General features: G+C 43.0%; 1 protein-coding gene across 4 annotated transcripts in view; it reads right to left on the reverse strand.

The window, feature by feature from the left end:
- ldlrad2 (low density lipoprotein receptor class A domain containing 2) overlaps positions 1-19,180 on the reverse strand; it is a 70,688-nt gene that overhangs the window by 22,170 nt on the left and 29,338 nt on the right. Inside the window, exon 1 of one of the 4 annotated variants that reach the window (XM_043675527.2) lies at positions 2,196-2,473. The exons of 2 other annotated variants lie outside the window; for them this stretch is intronic. In XM_043675527.2, the coding sequence (XP_043531462.2) occupies positions 2,196-2,277 (82 nt within the window). In that variant the 5' untranslated portion in view covers positions 2,278-2,473. Of the gene's footprint in view, positions 1-2,195; positions 2,474-10,112; positions 13,993-19,180 lie in introns of those variants that run through there. One more of the 4 variants, XR_015753502.1, reaches the window with a different exon arrangement.

Raw genomic sequence — 19,180 nt, forward strand, 5'->3', positions numbered from 1 at the left:
TGGTAGAAAGAGCATGGAAAGACACTATACAATAGAGAGTGCTACTCTAAAGGGTTTGCAGGAACAGAAAGGCCTGGTTGTAAATGTGCATATGTTAGTGAAGGTGTTAAATGATTTACAAGAATGGTTCGAGGGATTAAATAAAAACTTTAGTCCTGAAAATAGATTGGAAATGGTGAAACTCTATCCATGAGGAAGAGAAAACTCAAATGAGATTTATAGACGTTTTCGAAATGAGTGGTTTGAATAGAGTGAATAGGAAATACTGTTCCTGTCTGAGAAAGGGATCAAGAACAGAAATGCACAGATTTAAAGAAATATGTTTGATGTGAGGAAAACATTTTACCACAGTGGGTGGCTTGAGTTTGGAATGTACTGCCTGGACATGTGGTAAATTCCAATCAAGGAATTCAAGGGGCATTAGGTGATTATTTAAATTAAAACTGGCAAATGGGACTAGATTGGGCTGGGATATCTGGTCGGCATGGACAAGTTGGACCAAAGGATCTCTATGACTGTGCCCCCATAGCTCTCAGTGGCAAGGAGCTCCAATGAGTCACAACCCTATGGGAGAATAAATTCCTCCTCAAATCAGTTTGATGAGTGAGGGCTGTACAAGGGAGCTGCAAAAGCCAGGAGGAATAGCGTCCTATCCTCATCATCATCTTGACTAACACAGACTCAACAGCAGACATTATTCAACTATCCTGATCTACACAGAAGTAGCAGGAAAGAGAGTGCTGTTAAAAAATACTAAGGTCATACAGCATTCTGATGATCTGTATTGTCTTCTGGTCAAGTAACCTGAACAGAAGGAGTGCTAAAATTTCATAAAATGGTAGGGGTGTATGAGTTTACAGCGAGAAAAGATGAGGCTGAGGAGGGATTTGGAAGCAAGGAGGATAATACCCACCAAATCAAGTAAAAAACATATATATTTGAGCTCTTAATGAATTCAAGACAAGAACAATGTCCCTAAAAGTATTAGCATATGGTCATTTACTAGTCAGAATCTGTAACAATAGAGGAAACGTAAAACACAATTCAGGACCTTTAAGAAGAGAAAGTCCAAATTACATCTGGCATCCAAAGTTCAATTCCCACAATCTGCAAAAGGAACCTGCCATAATTTTAGTTCAAATAATGTCAGCCCCCCCAGGAGTATTATCTGTAAACCATTGCTGCCTGTTAATTGCCAACATAACGTGTGTAAGGTATTGTTTAATTAGAAGCCAATATAGTTGAGTGAGCAGTGCAGTAACAGGTGAACAGGACTTGGTGCGTTAGGATACAGACAGACAAAATTCATACATTGAGTAACAAGAGAGATAGACTCAGCAAAGTGGGACTTAACGGCACATTCCAGATCTTTGGAGAGGAAATGGAGCTCAGTGGTGGAGTTGAAAGCTGGAAAGGTAGAAGGCTCAAAATTTTAGGAGAGGACTGGTAATGGCAGACGTCAATGGCGTGGGTACAACACCTTAGGAGAGAGAGCCATTTATCAGAATCAATTATCATGAAGAACAGGAAATGGAGCTGGATATTTAGCAGTCTGGTGAGAGAGGCCTTGTGTCTGCTGGATATAATCCCCGAGAGGTAGTTAAGGACTTGATTCAAACTGACGTTTCACGAAAATAAAACGAAAATGAATTTGAAAGTTATTCATGAAAAATTGAGATTATTTGTAAATGTTTTTATTCTGGTCGGTTTAGTCCACGTTGAATTTATTAAAACGAAATACATTGTACAACATACTCGATGAGAAAATGCGAATATTAATTTTAACTCAACAACCGAACATTATAAGAGACAAAAGCGTTCAGCTTAGAAAGGAGAATGGATTGTGAATTCAGGGGAAGGAGACATGAGCAGTCAGAAAGAAGCAAGTTTAAAACAGAGGGGTAGCTAGAATATGATATTGAATTTAATGATTTATTGTCGCTTGTATTTTGGGGAAAGATACAGTGAAAAGTGTCACCTGGACATTTGAGAAAAATTCATGCAAAAGGGTCGGCCAAGGGAAGAAAAGGGGAAACAAATACAGACATTGAAACAAAAACCGAACGAATCACAAAAGCTGCTGAGCTTTTCCAGCAATTTCTGTTTTCGTTACAGAATTTGAAGCCAGTTTAAACAGGGAGATCTGGGGGCACTGCCTACACTCAAACCCCAACTGAGGACAGGTCGGGATTTACCTGTTTGCATGGAATCCACATGAAGAGTGTTCAAAATGAGGAAGAGAAGGGCCCGCAGAAATCTCCCCAGGGTTCTCTCCATCTTCTCTCTCCTTTTAACGAATCTCACTTTTCGGAATGGACGAGGTAGGATATCCTAGAGCTTGGCCCTCTCTGAGTTCACACGACATATTCTACCAACAAACACAGCATTTCTTGACCAAACATGCGGAGAACGAAAACAGGGGGCTGTGCTGCGGTCCTTTCCCTCTCTCAGGCAGGTCTAGGTTTTGAAGGGAAGTGGTGGCGGGAGATCCAAAGGAACAAGGATGTTTGGTGCACAAAGAGGCGACAGTCTTTGTCCATTTTACCCCCCTCATGTATGTTTTGGGAGAAACCATGGAAACAATGCGAGTTTAATAGAGCACAGAAGGCAGTGAGAGGAGCCGAGGCAGTGACACGTCTTTCTGACAATGCTAGCTGTTTGACAATGCCAGGTTTTACAAATTGCAGAATTAATAGTTCTGCCCTTCCTTCGAGTGTTTACCACTGAGCACTTCGAAGCTGGCGACGAACCGCTTTTGTACGTCGTTCAGTTGTTGGCCTTAAGGTCCAACTCATTAAACCAAGATCTGGCGCCTTGCCCCCCCCCCCCCAGAATGAAGCTTGAGACACCAACCCGCACATTTCAAACTATTTGCCTGGAATCATAAAACTTGGTGCAAAGCGCCAGGCAGACACCAGAAACACCGGCTGACAGTGTTATTCAGCATTACTAATTACACACGCTATTATTTGCAGTAACAGACAGCAATGGTTCACAGATAACTCTTCTCGGGGGACTGACACTATTTGAACTAAAATTACGCAGGTTCCTTTTGCAAATTGTGAGAATCGAACTTTGGACACCAGATCTATCTTGGAACTCTCTTAAACTCAATCCAGGATGTGTTCCCTTTAAATTTTCGCTATTGTTAAAGATTCTGATTATATGCTAATACTTTCAGAGACAATGTTTTTTTTTAAAATGCATCAAGGGCTCCAATATAATATTTTCTACTTGATTTGGTCGGTATATATATTTCATCCAACCATTAATTTTCCTTTTACTACTAAACAATAAGGAGTTACAAACCTACATTAGCCATTCCCAGGAAAACAAGTTGACAGAGTTTCATCTGAACATAAATAGAAGCCATCTGGCCCATCCAGTCTGTTCCGCCATTCAATAAGATTATGGCTGGTCCTTTCGTGGACTCAGTTCAATTTACCCACCTGCTGACCATAAATCTTAATTCCTTTACTGTTCAAAAATGTACCTTTGCTTTGAAAACATTCAATAAGGTAGCCTGACATGCTTAACTGGGCAGGGAATCCCACAAAACCACAATCCTTTGGGTGAAGAAGTTCCTCTTCAACTCAGTCTTAAATCTGCTCCCCCTTATTCTGAGGCTATGTCCCCCTAGTTTGAGTTTCACCCACCAGTGGAAACCACCACCCTGCTTCTATCTTACCTATTCCCTTCATAATTTTATATGTTTCTATAAGAATCCCCTCATTCTTCTATTTTTCATTTGATTAGATTAGATTAGATTCCCTACAGTGTGGAAACAGGCCCTTCGACCCAACAAGTCCACACTGACCCTCCGAAGGATAACCCACCCTCTGACTAATGTACCTAACACTACGGACAATTTAGCATGGTCAATTCACCTGACCTGCACATCTTTGGAATGTGGGAGGAAACCGGAGTACCCAGAGGAAACCCACACAGAGGCGAGAAGAATGTGCAAACTCCACACATCGATCCTGGGACCCTGGTGCTGTGAGGTAGCAGTGCTAACTACTGAGCCACCATGCCAGCCATGAATGAGTGTAGTCCCAGTCTACTCAATCTCTCCTCATAAGCCTGCCCCCTCAACTCCAGAATCAACCAAGTAAACCCCCTCTGCACCCCCTCCAATGTTACCTCAAGTGAGGAGACCAAAACTGTACAAAATATACCAGGCATGCCCTCACCAGCACCCTGTATCGCTGCAGCATAACCTCCCCGCTTTAAAACTCCATCCCTCTGGAAACAAAGGACAATATTCCATTTGCCTTGATTACCTGCTGCACCTGCAGACCAACTTTTTGTGATTCATGGACAATGACACCCAAGTCCCTCTGCACAGCAGCATTTTGCAATTTTTCAATTTTGCTGTTATTCCTACCAAAATGGATGACCTCACATTTACCAATATTGGACTGCATCTGCCAGACCCTTATCCACTCAACTAACCTATCTATATCCCTCTGCAGACTTTCAAAGTCTTTTATACATTTTGCTCTACCATTTACTTTAGTGTCACCTGTGACCTTTGCCATACTACACTTGGTGCCAGAGTCTAAATCATCTATGTAAATTGTAAATAATTGTGGTCCCAACACTGATACCTGAGGCATACCACTAGCCACTGATCACCAACCAAAAAGACACTCATTTATACCTGCTCTTTGCTTTCTGTTAGTTAACCAATCTTTTATCCATGCTAATACATTACTCATAATGCCATGCACCTTTATCTTATGTAGCAGCTTCTTGTGCGACACCTTGTCAAATGTCTTCTGGAAATCCAGATACACCACATCTACTGGTACCCCATTGTCCACCAAGCTTGTAATGTCCTCAAAGAATTACACTAAATTAGTTAAACATGACCTGCCTTTCATGTACCCATGCTGCGTCTGCCCGATGGGACAATTTCTATCCAAATATTTTGCTATTTCTTCTTTGATTATAGAGTCAAATATTTTTCCTCATGACAGAAGTTTAACTAACAAGGCTATAATTACCCACCTTTTGTCTACCTCATTTTTTTTAAAATAGTGGTGTCACATCCGCTGTTTTCCAACAAATTTTGGTAAATTATTACAAACATAATTACTATTTCCCCCATAATTTCTTTCATTACCCTGGGGTGCATTCCATTAGGGCCAGGAGACTTAAATACCTTTAGCCTCAGTAGCTTTCCCAACACTACCTCTTTAGAGTCATAGAGATGTACAGCATGGAAACAGACCCTTCGATCCAACCCATCCATGCTGACCAGATATCCCAACCCAATCTAGTCCCAACTGCCAGCACCCAGCCTATATCCCTCCAAACCCTTCCTATTCATATACCCATCCAAATGCCTTTTAAATGTTGCAATTGTACCAGCCCCCACCACATCCTCTCATTCCATACACGTACCACTCTCTGCGTGAAAACGTTGCCCCTTAGGTCTCTTTTATATCTTTCCCCTCTCACCCTAAACCTATGCCTTCTAGTTCTGGACTCCCTGACCCCAGGGAAAAGACTTTGTCTATTTATCCTATCCTTGCCCTCATAATTTTGTAAACCTCTATAAGGTCACCCCTCAGCCTCCCACGCTCCAGGGAAAACAGCCCCAGACTGTTCAGCCTCTCCCTGTAGCTCAGATCCTCCAACCCTGGCAGCATCCTTGTAAATCTTTTCTGAACCCTTTCAAGTTTCACAACATCTTTCCGATAGGAAGGAGACCAGAATTGCACGCAATATTCCAACTAGTGATAATGATCATTTCTAAGTACTCACCTGCCACAGCTACCTTGTCATTAATTATTGACATGTTGTTTGTATTTTCCACTAGGAAGACTGACACAAAATATCTCCAACACCTCGGCCATTTCCTCATTTCCCATTATTAAATCCCATTTCTCATGCTCTAAATGATCAATGTTTAACTTCGCCACATTTTTTTCATTTAATGTATTTGTGGAAACTTTTGCTGTTTTTACATTCTGAGCTAGGTTTACTCTCACAATCCATCTTCCCTTTCTTTATAGCTTTTCTCGTGAATTTCTGTTGACTTTTGAAGATTTTCCAATTTTCCAGTTTCTGATAATCTTTGGCACTTTTATGCATTAGCTTTCAATTTGATACCCTCATCTATTTTCTCAGGTGCCTACCAACGTAGCAGACCTATGGCGAATGCCATATCCCTAGCCCTTGCCCTTGCACTCATCCCTGGAAGATCTGGGCAACAAGGATACTGACATCAGACTCCTGTTCATTGAAGGCAGAGCTGTAGTCAACACCATTATCCCTTCCAGACCATGCTCTCAGCTCTGCCTTCTGCAATTGGCTCCTCAGCTTTCTGACCCACAAACCATAATCATTGAAGATATATAACAGTACCTTCTTCACAATAACACTCAACACTGGAATCTCCCAAGGATGCATCCTCAGCCCCCTATTGTACTCCGTGTACACCCACAACTATGTTGCCAAATTCCAAATGAATGCCATCTACAAGTCTGCTGACAACAGCACCATAGTGGGACAGATATCTACAATGATGAGCCAAAATACAGAAGGGAGATACAGGGCTTGGTGATGTGGTGCAATGAGAACAACCTCTCTCTCAACGTCGACAAAACTACAGAACTGATCTTTGACTTCAGAAAAACAGGAGGAGAACACATCCCCATCTCCATCAATGGAACCAAGGTTGAGAGCATCAAGTTCCTTAGAGCAACGATAATTGACAACATTTCTTGGTCTTCCCACAGAGATGCAACAATCAAGAAGGCACAACATCTCATCTTCCTCAGATGGCTCAGGAAATTTGGCATGTCCATAAGGACTCTCACCAACTTCTACAGGTGCACCACTGAGAGCATACTGTCCAGGTATATAACAGCCTGGTATGATAACAGCTCTGCACAGGACAGTAAGAAACTACTGAAGGTGGTGTGCACAACCCGACCATCATGGAAGGCAATCTTCCATCCATGGACTCTATTTACACGGCTCACTGCCGTGGAAAGGCTGCCAACACCACCAAAGACCCATCACATCTCGGTAATGATCTCCTACAACCTTTTCCATCACGCAGAAGATGCAGAAGCCTGAACACATGCACCAGCAGGTTCAGGAACAGCTTTTTCCCAGCTGTTATTAGACTGAAGGATGCACTGTCTAGCCTCAAATAATGCTGATCTCACTCAGTGCATGTTCTGTGCAATGTAACCTGTATGCCTTGAAGTCTTTTTGATCTGTACATCCATGTTTCGTGTCATCTGTTTGTACTGCTCTTAAACAAAGCTTTTCACTGTACCTCAGTACACGTGACAATAAGTTAGTCAATCGTTATGCATGACTGATTATCCCTTTTCCTACAGTCCTTCCTTGTCACTGGTATATACTTTTGCTGAACACTTTGAAACACCTTCACTGTCCCTAACTGTCCCACCATATAGTCTTTGCTCCTACCCTACCTTAGCCAAGTCCTCCCTCATGCCATTGAAGTCTCCTTTATTTAAGAAGACGACACTGGTATTCAGTTTTACCTTCTCACCCTCCATCTGTATTTTAACTTCAACCACACAGTGATCATTCCTTCCGAAAGGATTCCTAGCTATGAGATCAATAATTATTTTTGACTCATTACACAGGACTTGATCTAGAATATCTTGCTCTCTCGTATGTTTTATCACACACTATTTGAGGAGACTATCGTGAAAGCATTCTATGAATTCTTCCTCACGGCTGCCTTGACCTACTGATTTGACCAATATGTAGATTAAAATCCCCCATGATCATTGCTATACCATTTCTACCTGCATCAGTTATTTCTTTGTTTATTACCCATCCAAACGTGATATTATTAGTTGGTGGCCTATAGACTATGCCTGTCAGTGACATTTTCCCCTTACTATTTCTAATTTCCACCCACATTGATGCAACCTTTTTTCTCTATAGAACCTACACCATCTCTCACTACCTCTGATGTTATCCTTAAATATTAGAGCAACACCACCTCTTTTCCTTCCAGTTTTTCCTCTGAATAATCTAATACTCCTGGACATTTAACTCCCAGTCATGACCACTCTGCAACCGTGTCTCTGTAATGGCCACTAAATCATACCCATTTGCGATGATTTGTACCATCAACTCATTTACTTTGATCCGAATGCTATGAGCAGTCTGATAAAGTGCTAGTTTTTATACCTTTTTGAATCCTAACACCACCATCAGAAGAACCTTTGTTTTCAAACATTCTCACTTTTTCTGTCATTACCTGGTATCCACTCATCTTAGTGCTGCATTGCTCAGCTGCTTCTTGCTTTTTATTAACTATCTTGATTCTCTTTTTTTTCTTCAGCCCTCACCCACTTTAGTTAACTCAGAGACTCCCCCTTAGATTCCCATCCCCTTGCCAAACTAATTTAAAATCATTTATAGAGTAAGGCCTACTGGTGTCAATAGTTTATGGGGGTTACTGTTTCAGAAATCAGGATACACGCTATATTTCTCTTATTGAAAAGTTTTTCTTTTGCATTTATTGAAAGAGTCTTAGAGCCATCACAGATCATTCCAATCCTATCTTTACCAGTTAGGGCACTTAAGAAAATGATAGAGCATAAACCCTACCTGACCTTTCCTCTGGAACTTGAGGAATACTAAACCAAGAGTCCTTTGCAACAACCCAGGAATTAAACACTGTTCCAGTTGTCAACATGGACACCAACTATAAGACTTGGCAAAAGGGCTGTTATAACTTCTAAATCAACATCAGTTAGATCATTAAGATCTGCTTTTTGATAATTACTTTTCTATGAATTGACTTTGAGCAAACTTTAAAGAATTCTATATTAATTGTTACACATGCAAGAACATAAGATTGTTTTATCTGAAATTAGAGGAAACAATTTAAAACAAAACTGAGTGCACTGAGGAATAGCATCATACTGAACTCTGCCCAGAGACATGTGATATTGTTGTCAAGAGAGGGACACACATTAAAATCCACAGAAACTCAAGTGCCAGTTATAGAGTCATACAGTACGGAACAGACCCTTCAGTCCAATCAGTGCACGCCGAACATAATCCCAAACTAAACTAGTCCCACCTGCCTGCACTTGGCCCATATCCCTCCAAATGTTTTTCATTCACGTAATTATCCAAATGTGCTTTAGATGTTGTAACTGTACCTGCATCCACCACTTCCTCAAGAAGTTCATTCAACACACAAACCACGCTAAAAAGCAAAAACAGAAGTTGTTGGAAAAGCTCAGCAGGTCTGGCAGCATCTGTGAAGAGAAATCAGAGTTAACGTTTCGGGTTCAGTGACTCTTCCTTCATTGGACCTGAAACGTTAACTCTGATTTCTCTGCACAGATGCTGCCAGACCTGCTGAGCTTTTCCAACAACTTCTGTTTTGGTTTCTGATTTACAGCGACCTTCATCAGGTAGCTACTGGAGCAGGATCATAGGACACAGAATTTATAATAAAAGATCAAAGTCTCACACAACTGATGCGATATATTGAACAAACCTGGATTGGTGTTAAGTCTTTAATAACTGAGAATGGGGTTGTAGGTTTCGATTCATCAATATGTAAATCCCAGAGCTTCTTTCCAGTCACATTCCCGAGATAACTGAAGGTTTTATTTTTAAAAAGTGACATCTCAGCTTAGACAATGCATTAAAGGTGTGAGGTTAGAGTCGGTATATATCCCAATCTTGAGTCAGACTGCTTCTGTTTCCAAAGTCGGAATTGATAAAATGTCACATGGACTGACTGCCATGTGACTGTGTACTTTTTGAACAAAATGGAATGTATCTGCAAAAACAAATTTGCAAATGCAAATTCACCTCATGGGCGTGCGTGTGTGTGTATATACGAGCGTGTGAGAGAGCGAGAGTGTGTGTGTACTTGATAGAGTGCGTGTGCGAGTGTGATGGAGTATACGCCTGTGAGAGGGTGTGAGAATGAGTGTGTGTGTCTAAGAGAGTGTGTATGTATGACGGAGGGTGTGAGTGTGATCATGTGTAAGAGTGTGTGTGTGTGTGTGTGTGCGCGTGCGTGCATGTGTGTTGTGGGAAAAATCACCAGCCTCTTTCAGTCAGAATTAGGACTCAACACAGAGTTTATTGTACAAAGAAACCGGTGCTCTGGGGAGACAGAGGCGTCTGCCAGCATGGCTGTCAGCTATGAGCCTTCTCTCTCCTGAACACATGATATTTTATACATTTCATGGTATAATTGTTCAAGTAACGAGTCTTTGTTTGTACAGCATGATTTGTTTACAGAAAACAATAGAGTCATTATCAGTTTCAGCAGCTACTCAGAAGTCCATTGCTGCAGTAATTGGTCATGATCATTCTTCCTGAGAAGGAAGATCGTTTTCCATTACTGCAAATCTGAAATATTAACACTTGTATAAAAGCAGTCTCAGGTAGTTAACATTTCTATTGAAGGTGATGGCTGGACTCAGACACTTCAGCAGGCAGTAGATGTTACTGGATGTATATCCTCTCCCCCACCTGCCTTAAACTAATCATCTATGTTCTGTGTCTATTGTGCTGGTATCCTGTTAGCCTCAGGCAGTATCTTTGTATGCTTTGCTGCATTTTTCCATGTAATGGCTCAGCAGCCATCTTGTGTCTGTGTGCCCTGTGCCAGCATGCCCCGTGTCAATTGCAAATTCAAGTGTGTGTGTGTGTGTGTGCGAGAGAGTGCATAGTGTAGTAGGGTCACCTGCCATGTGACATGAACCCAAGGTTCCAGTTGAGGCCATTCTCATGGGTACCGATCATGGCTATCAGCCTCTGCTCTGCCACTCTGCGTTGTTGCATATCCGAAGCCCGCCTTGGAGGATAGTCACCTGAAGATCCGAGGCAGAATGTCCTTAACCACTGAAGTGTTCCCTGATTGAGAGGGAACATCCCTGTCTAGCATTTGTTGCACGGTGTACATTCATCCGTTGTGTTAGCATCTGCTTGGTCTTGTCAATAGACCATGCGTCAGGACATCCTTGTCTGCAGCATATGAGATCGACAACATTGGCCAAGTCAGACGAGTACCTGCTGCGAATGTGGTGGGTGGTGTCCCCTTGTGTAATGGTGGTGTCCATGTCAACACTCTCATGTCTTGCAGTGGTTGCCATAATGGGGTTGTACAATGTTCTGTTCAATGTTGTCCTGAAGGCTGGGCAGTTTGCTGCAAACAATGGTCTGTTTGAATGTTTGGCAGTTGTTTAGAGGCGAGAAGTGGAGGTGTGGGGAAGATCTTGGCGAGGTGCTCATCCTCATTGATAATGTGTTGTAGGCTGTGAACAACATGGCATAGTTTCTCCATTCCCGGGAAGTACTGGACGACAAAGGGTACCCTATCGGTCATATCCCATATCTGTCTCTGGAGGAGGTTATGGTTTCTCGCTGTGGCACATTGGAACTTGCAATCAATGAGTTGAGCATCATATCTTGTTCTTATGAGGGCATCCTACAGCACCTTCAAGTGTCCATCACATTCTACCTCATCTGAACAGATCCTGTGTGTGTGTCCGCTTGTCCGTAGGCTGTTTTAATATGCTTAGGGTGGAAGCTGGAGAAATGCAGCAGCATGAGGTTATCTGTGGGCATGTAGTAGAGTGAGCTTCTGAGGTGTCCATCCTTGATGGAGATGCATGTGTTCAAGGGGGAGACTAATATTAAAGAGTCGTCCATGGTAAGTCTGATGGTAGGATGAAACTTGTTGATAACACTGTAGTTGTGTCAGTGACTCCTTGCTATGGGTCCAGAGGAAGAAAATGTCACCAATGTATCTAGTAGCTAAAAACAAGGACTGCAGATGCTGGAAACCAGCATCTAGACTAGAGTGGTGCTGGAAAAGCACAGCAGGTCAGGCAGCATCTGAGGAGCAGGAAAATCAATGTATCTAATGTTTAGTGTTGGTTGAGGTCCTGCACAGCAAAGAAATGTTGTTCAAACTTGTGCATGAAAATGTTGGCAGATTGGGGTGCAAATTTGGTCCCCATGGCTGTTCCGTGTATCTGGATGAAGAGCTGGTTGTCGAAGGTGAAGATGTTGTGGTCAAGGATGAAGCGGATGAGTTGTAGGATAGTGCCTGAAGTTTGCCAGTTGTTGGTATTGAGCACTTAGGCTGTTGCAGTGATGCCATCATCATGGGGGATGCTGGTATAGAGTGCCGAAACGTCTATTGTGACAAGGAATGTTCCTGGTTTGACTGGTCCATGGGTGCTGAGTTTCAGTAAGAAATCTGTAGTGTCACAACAGAAACTAGGGGTCCCCTGTACAATTGGTGTCAAGAAAGAGACCTTGGAGTGCAGGTTCATAGCTCCTTGAAAGTGGAGTCGCAGGTAGATAGGTTAGTGAAGAAGACGTTTGGTATGCTTTCCTTTATTGGTCAGAGTATTGAGTACAGGAGTTGGGAGGTCATGTTGCGGCTGTACAGGACATTGGTTAGGCCACTGTTGGAATATTGCGTGCAATTCTGGTCTCCTTACTATCGGAAAGATGTTGTGAACCTTGAAAGGGTTCAGAAAAGATTTACAAGGATGCTGCCAGGGTTGGAGGATCTGAGCTACAAGGAGAGGCTGAACAGGCTGGGGCTGTTTTCCCTGAAGCGTCGGAGGCTGAGGGGTGACCTTATAGAGGTTTATAAAATTATGAGGGGCAAGGATAGGATAAATAGACAAAGTCTTTTCCCTGGGGTCAGGGAGTCCAGAACTAGAGGGCATAGGTTTAGGGTGAGAGGGGAAAGATATAAAAGAGACCTAAGGGGCAACTTTTTCATGCAGAGGGTGGTACGTGTATGGAATGAGCTGCCAGAAGATGTGGTGGAGGCTGGTACAATTGCAACATTTAAGAGGCATTTGGATGGGTATATGAATAGGAAGGGTTTGGAGGGATATGGGCCGGGTGCTGGCAGGTGAGACTAGATTGGGTTGGGATATCTGGTCGGCGTGGACAGGTTGGACTGAAGGGTCTGTTTCCATGCTGTACATCTCTATGACTCTATGCCTTCGACATAGCCAGAGAGGTATCAGACATGACGGGATGACTAATATGACAGAATGGTGTAAAAACAATGACTGCAGATGCTGGAAACCAGATTCTGGATCAGTGGTGCTGGAAGAGCACAGCAATTCAGGCAGCATCCGAGGACAGGCAAAAATCAATGTTTCGGGCAAAAGCCCTTCATCAGGAATAAAGGCAGAGAGCCTGAAGCGTGGAGAGATAAGCTAGAGGAGGGTGGGGGTGGGGATAGAGTAGCATAGAGTACAATAGGTCAGTGGGGAAGGAGATGAAGGTGATAGGTCAGGGAGGAGAGGGTGGAGTGGAGAGGTGGAAAAGGAGCTAGGCAGGTCGGACAAGTCAGGGGATCGTGTTGCTGGAGGTTAGAAACTAGGATGAGGTGGGGGAAGGGGAAATGAGGAAACTGTTGAAATCCACATTGATGCCCTGGGGTTGAAGTGTTCCGAGGCGGAAGATGAGGCGTTCTTCTTCCATGCGTCTGGTAGTGAGGGAGCGGCGGTGGAGGAGGCCCAGCACCTCCATATCCTCAGCAGAGTGGGAGGGGGAGTTGAAATGTTGAGCCACGGGGCGATTTGGTTGATTGGTGCGGGTGTCTCGGAGATGTTCCCTAAAGCGCTCTGCTAGGAGGCGCCCAGTCTCCCCAATGTAGAGGAGACCACAATCGGGAGCAATGGATACAATAAGTGATATTAGTGGATGTGCAGGTAAAACTTTGATTGATGTGGAAGGCTCCTTTAGGGCCTTGGATGGAGGTGAGGGAGGAGGTGTGGGCACAGGTTTACAGAATGTCTATCATTGGAAGGTAGCTGAAGTCACCTACATGAGAAGTACGTGGGATGATAGCGTGTCGAGTACTCTGAAGGGCTGGATCAAAAGTCTTGATCCATCTGTTTCGTTTATGGGTGTGTTCTTTGGTCGGATCGGCCAGTAGTTGCCTGCTGTGATATTGGTTGTTCAGTTGTTACTGCACTGAACAATGAAAGCAAACATGTTAAATGCCTTCTTAATCTCCCTGTCTACACGTGATGCAAACTTCAAAGATTTATGTACCAGAATCCCAAGGTCTCTCTATTCTACAACGCTACTCAAGGCCCTAATTTTAATTGTATGAGTCCTGCCCTTGTTTGTTTTACCAAAATGCAATACCTTGCATTTATCCAAATTAAATTCCATCTGCCACTCCTCAGCCCACTGAACCAATTAATCAAGATCTCTTTGTAATCTTTAGATAACCTGCTTCACTGTCCACTATACCACCAATTTTGGTGTCATCTGCAAACTGACTAACCATGCCTTCTATATTCTCATCTAAATCATTTATATAAATGACAAACAAAAGCAGACCTAGTACCACTCCCTGTGGAACACCACTGTAACAGCTCTCCAGTTTGTAAGAATTACCCACCAGCACCTATGTCTCCTGCCATTAAGTCAATTTTGTACCCAATTGACAAGCTCATCCTGAAACCCAGGATGACTAACTTTACGAATTAATCTACCATATGGAACCTTGTCAAAGACTTTACTGACGTCCAAGTAAACAATATCTATTGTTCCGCCCTCACCTTTTAGGTTATTTCCTCAAAAAACTCAATCAAGTTTGTGAGACATGGTTTCCCTCACACAAAATCATGCTGACTTCCCTAATCATCCCTTGCCTCTCCAAACGCATATAAATCCTATCTTTCAGTATCATCTCCAACAATTTACCCAACACCAAAGTCAGACTGACAGGTTTATAGCTCCCAGACTTCTCCTTACGTTACTTCTTAAGCAAAGGCACAACAATGTTGAGGAGGTGATAGCCGAGTGGTATTATCACTAAACTGTTAATCCAGAGACCCAGATAATGTTCTGGGGACCCAGGTTCGAATCCCACCATGGCAGATGGTGGAATTTGAATTCAATAAATAGCTGGAATTAAGAATCTAATGACTACTATAAGTCCATTGCTAATTGTTGGAAAAGCCGATCTGGTTCGCTAACATCCTTTAGGGAAGGAAGTCTGCCATCCCTACCTGGTCTGGCCTACATGTGACTCCAGACCCACAGCAATGTGGTTGACTCTCAATAAATGCCCTCTGGTCAATAAATGCTGTCTAGCCAGTGACGCCTTCATCCTGTTATGGAATAAAAAAAAACAATAGGCATTCCCTAGTCATCCGATGCCGCACCTGTAGTTATAGAAGATATAAATATTTCTACAAGGGACCCTATAATTTCCCACAATGTCTAGGATACACTAGATCAGGTCCCGGAGATTTATCCACCTTTATATTTTCTAAGAACTCCAGCAATTTCTCTTCTGTAATGTGAACTGTTTATTTCCCCGGGTTCTCCAGCTCCATTCTTCTCCACATGAAATCTGACATGAAATATTAATTTAATATTTCATCCATCTCCTGAGACTTAACACAAATACAACTTCTTTGATCTTTATGGAGCCCTACTCCCTCTCATTCTTAACATACTTATAGAATCTTTTTGGATTAACCTTAACCTTATCTGCCAAGGCCAACTCAAACCTTTTTGCCTTCTTGATTTCTTTTTTTTTGTAAATATATTTATTTGAAAAATTTACTTTAACTTTACAAACATATAAAATTATTGAAAAATAATCAATAACTATCAGTATAATAAAAACAAAAAAAAAATCACAAATTACAATGCAACTACTGTCTACCCTATGATACAAAACAAACCCTAACACTGTGCAAAGCAACACCAAAAAAAAAAAGCAAAAAAAATTAAAAAACACAAAATACAGAACAGCTACGCTCAGCGCGAAGCTCCCAAAAAAAGAGGAACCGGAGCATTGTATATATACCCGTATTAACTCAGGAGACCTCCCCTCCAGGGCCCAGGGCTTGACAAATCTAACCAACCTGGTTAGACAAACATCCTAGTTAGGATAACTGACAAATCTATATCCAAATAACTCAAGTAGGGCTGCCATGTCTTATAAAAATGGTCTGTTATGTGGTGCACCATGTCTGTAAAAAAAGTCCAAGGGAATGTACTCCATAATTAATTTCTGCGATTCCAGCAAACCCGGCAGGTTCTCAAACACCCAATTCATCAGAACATTCTTCCATGCACAGTATGCAAGAATATTAAATAGTTTCTTCCCATGCCCGTCTAAAGATGGTAAATTCAGTAGACCTAAGAGAAAAGGTATTGCGTCTACTTTGACTGCAGTCCTCAATACCCTCCCTATTTCTCCCGCCACAGCGCTCCAATAAACACGGAGCCTGTGGTATGTCCAGAAGCAATGGGTAAGAGTACCTACACTTATTTTACATTTGGGGCACACTGAAGATGCCCCCTTTTTTTTTTTAAAACTTTGCCAGGCGCTCTGGTGCCAGATGAGCCCTGTGCAGAGCTTTTAACTGCGTAGTGCATGTCCTATTACAGATTGAGATCCTTCGAGTATTCTCCCACATGTTCTCCCATGTTTCAGAAGAGATCTCCACTCCTAGCTCTTGCTCCCAGACCTCATATACTGATTAATATCCTGCCAGGCCCTGCCACCCAGCATGCGATAGAGGGCACTAACTGAAAGGATGCTTGTGGAAAGTAGCAGCATCCTCTCTGAATTGGGCTTATAGGGCTTAGTGAGAAACATAGTTTTCTTCTGGATGAAATCCCTAACCTGAAAAAAAACGGAAAAGGTCTCTGCTGGGCAACCCATATTTGCGGGTCAGTTGCTCAAAAGACATCATAACCTCCCCCTCAAACAAATCTCCCAAACTAGAAACTCCTCTCGCTGCCCATAGTTTGAACCCTGAGTCCATCATCCCTGGTCGGAACCCTGGCATGCCAACTATAGGTGTAAGTGGCGAAGTCTTGGATAAACAACCCTCACTCTGATGCATTACCCTCCATGCCTTGACTGTACTAATGACAGTGGGGTTCCGGCAGTGGTCCATAACTGTCCTCATCTTATCCATGAACAACAGGTTAATAAGAGGGCACTTTGCTTGGGAGGCCTCAATATCTAGCCATATTGTGTGTTGGATTGTTACCTACCCAATTGCAGACAAAGGACAGCAGGGAACTCAATTGGTACCTTCTGATGTCTGGGAAATCAACTCCTCCCCCTCCTTGGGGCAACTGCAATTTAGTAAGTTGCATGAGGGGCCGCCCATGATGCCAGACAAAGGAACCAAACCACCCCATAAGCTTCCGCAGCGTTGACCTGGGAAACATTATACTCATGGGATAAAGCAAACGAGGAAGAACATTCATCTTAAATGAGAGATATTCGGCCCAGCCATGAAATTGGAAGGGCCTTCCATCTCTGGAGATCTCGCCTAATATTGTCGAGCAAGTGAGCAAAGTTAGTCCGAAATAACAGATCAAACTTGGGGGTAATAAAAATGTCTAGGTATCGGAACCCTGCCCGTGACCACTTAAAAGGGAATTTAGGGCCACCTTCTACTTGTGGCACATCCTTAAGGTTCCCCAAAGGCATGTCCTCCGATTTTGCAAAGTTAATCTTATATCCTGAAATAGCCCCAAATGAATTGATACATTGTATCAAATGGGGTACGGAGGTCATTGGGTTCGATAAAAACAGAAGGACATTGTCCGCATACAGTTAGTCTTGTGTGCCCTCGATCCCACTGCCAGAGCGGTTATGTGGATGTTCGGCTCTATCACCAACGTAAACAACATTGGTAAGAGGGGGCAGCCTTGCCGACTACCCCTACCTATCCTAAAATTCCCAGACTTCACCCCATTGGTGATGACCACGACTAGAGGGTGGTGATATAAAACCTCCACCCACCTAGCAAAGACTCCACTCAACCCAAACTGGTCTAAGACATAAAAAAGATATGGCCATTCCACCTGGTCAAATGCTTTCTCTGCATCTAAGGAAATCACCAACCCCTGAATCGATCGTAGCTGACAAACTTGGACCATATTCAACAGCCTTCTAATATTAGAGGACCTACGGTCCCTTATAAAGCCTGTCTGGTCCTCTTTAATAAAATGGGGCAACTCTCTTTCCAATCTCAGCGCCAGGATCTTAGACAGAATCTTGAATTCTGAATTTAATAGAGAAATGGGCTTGTCCTCAGGAACCTTCCCCTTCTTATGAATTAAGGAAATATTAGCTTCTCTCAAAAATGGTGGTAGGCATTCTTGCATATAGGAGTGATTGTACATCTCCAACATCAGCCCTAACAGAATCCCTATAAACTCCTTATAAAACTCACCCGGGGGACCATTAAGGCCAGGCGCTTTCCCACTCTGAAGTTGCCTAGCTGCCTCCTGTATTTCCTGAACTGTCAAGGGGGCATTAAGGAGGGAGGCCTGTTCCAAGGTTACCCCTGGGAGGTCCAGGTTCTTAAAAAAGGTCTCCATTTTAGCCCGGCTGTCTTCGCAACCTTCAGACTGATACAATTCAGAATAAAAGCTCAGAAAAGCCTCATTAATCTTTTTAGCATCGTACGTAAGGACCCTGGCGCTGTCTCTGATTGCAGTAATGGATTGGAGGGCACGCTTTTTCCTAGTCAGGTACACTAAATACTTCCCTGGCCTGTTCCCATATTCGAACAACCTTTGTCTAGCAAAAGCAAGTTCTTTCTTTGCGTTTTGTGTCAGTATTGAATTCAAGGCAGCCCGGAGGGCCGTGATCCGCTGTAGCTTAGTCACCGAAGGCCGGGCAAAATGTGCCACATCAGCGGCTTTCAACCTCATCTCAAGTAGACGCTGCTGTTCATCCTGTCATTTCCGGCTAGCTGAATAGGGAACAGCTAATCCCCTAGCAAAGATCTTAGCAGTCTCTCACAGCATAGACGGACTAAGAATTCCTGAAACTCCACAAATTTGGAATCCTGAAGGAGAAAAGGTTCCAAACGCCAGTGCCGCAAACCTAGCCCTTCACTCTTGGCCTTAACCTCCAAATAAACTGCTGCGTGATCAGAGATAGCTATATTCCCAATTTTACAACCCATAATCAAATCCAGAAGGGCCGAAGGAGCCAGAAAGAGGTCAATCCTCATGTGACATTTACGAGGGTTTGATAAAAAGGTGAAGTCCCTGTCGGTAGGGTCAAGACATCTCCAAATATCCACCAGCCCCAACTCCTCACATAAGTCAACCACCAGCTTGGCCTGTGAAGAAATAGTTGGGAGCCCACAAGGCATGT

The sequence above is a fragment of the Chiloscyllium plagiosum genome, unplaced genomic scaffold, assembly GCF_037043375.1.
Source record: "Chiloscyllium plagiosum isolate Xiang-an unplaced genomic scaffold, Cpla_swu_hap1 HiC_scaffold_37, whole genome shotgun sequence".
Classification (NCBI taxonomy): domain Eukaryota; kingdom Metazoa; phylum Chordata; class Chondrichthyes; order Orectolobiformes; family Hemiscylliidae; genus Chiloscyllium; species Chiloscyllium plagiosum.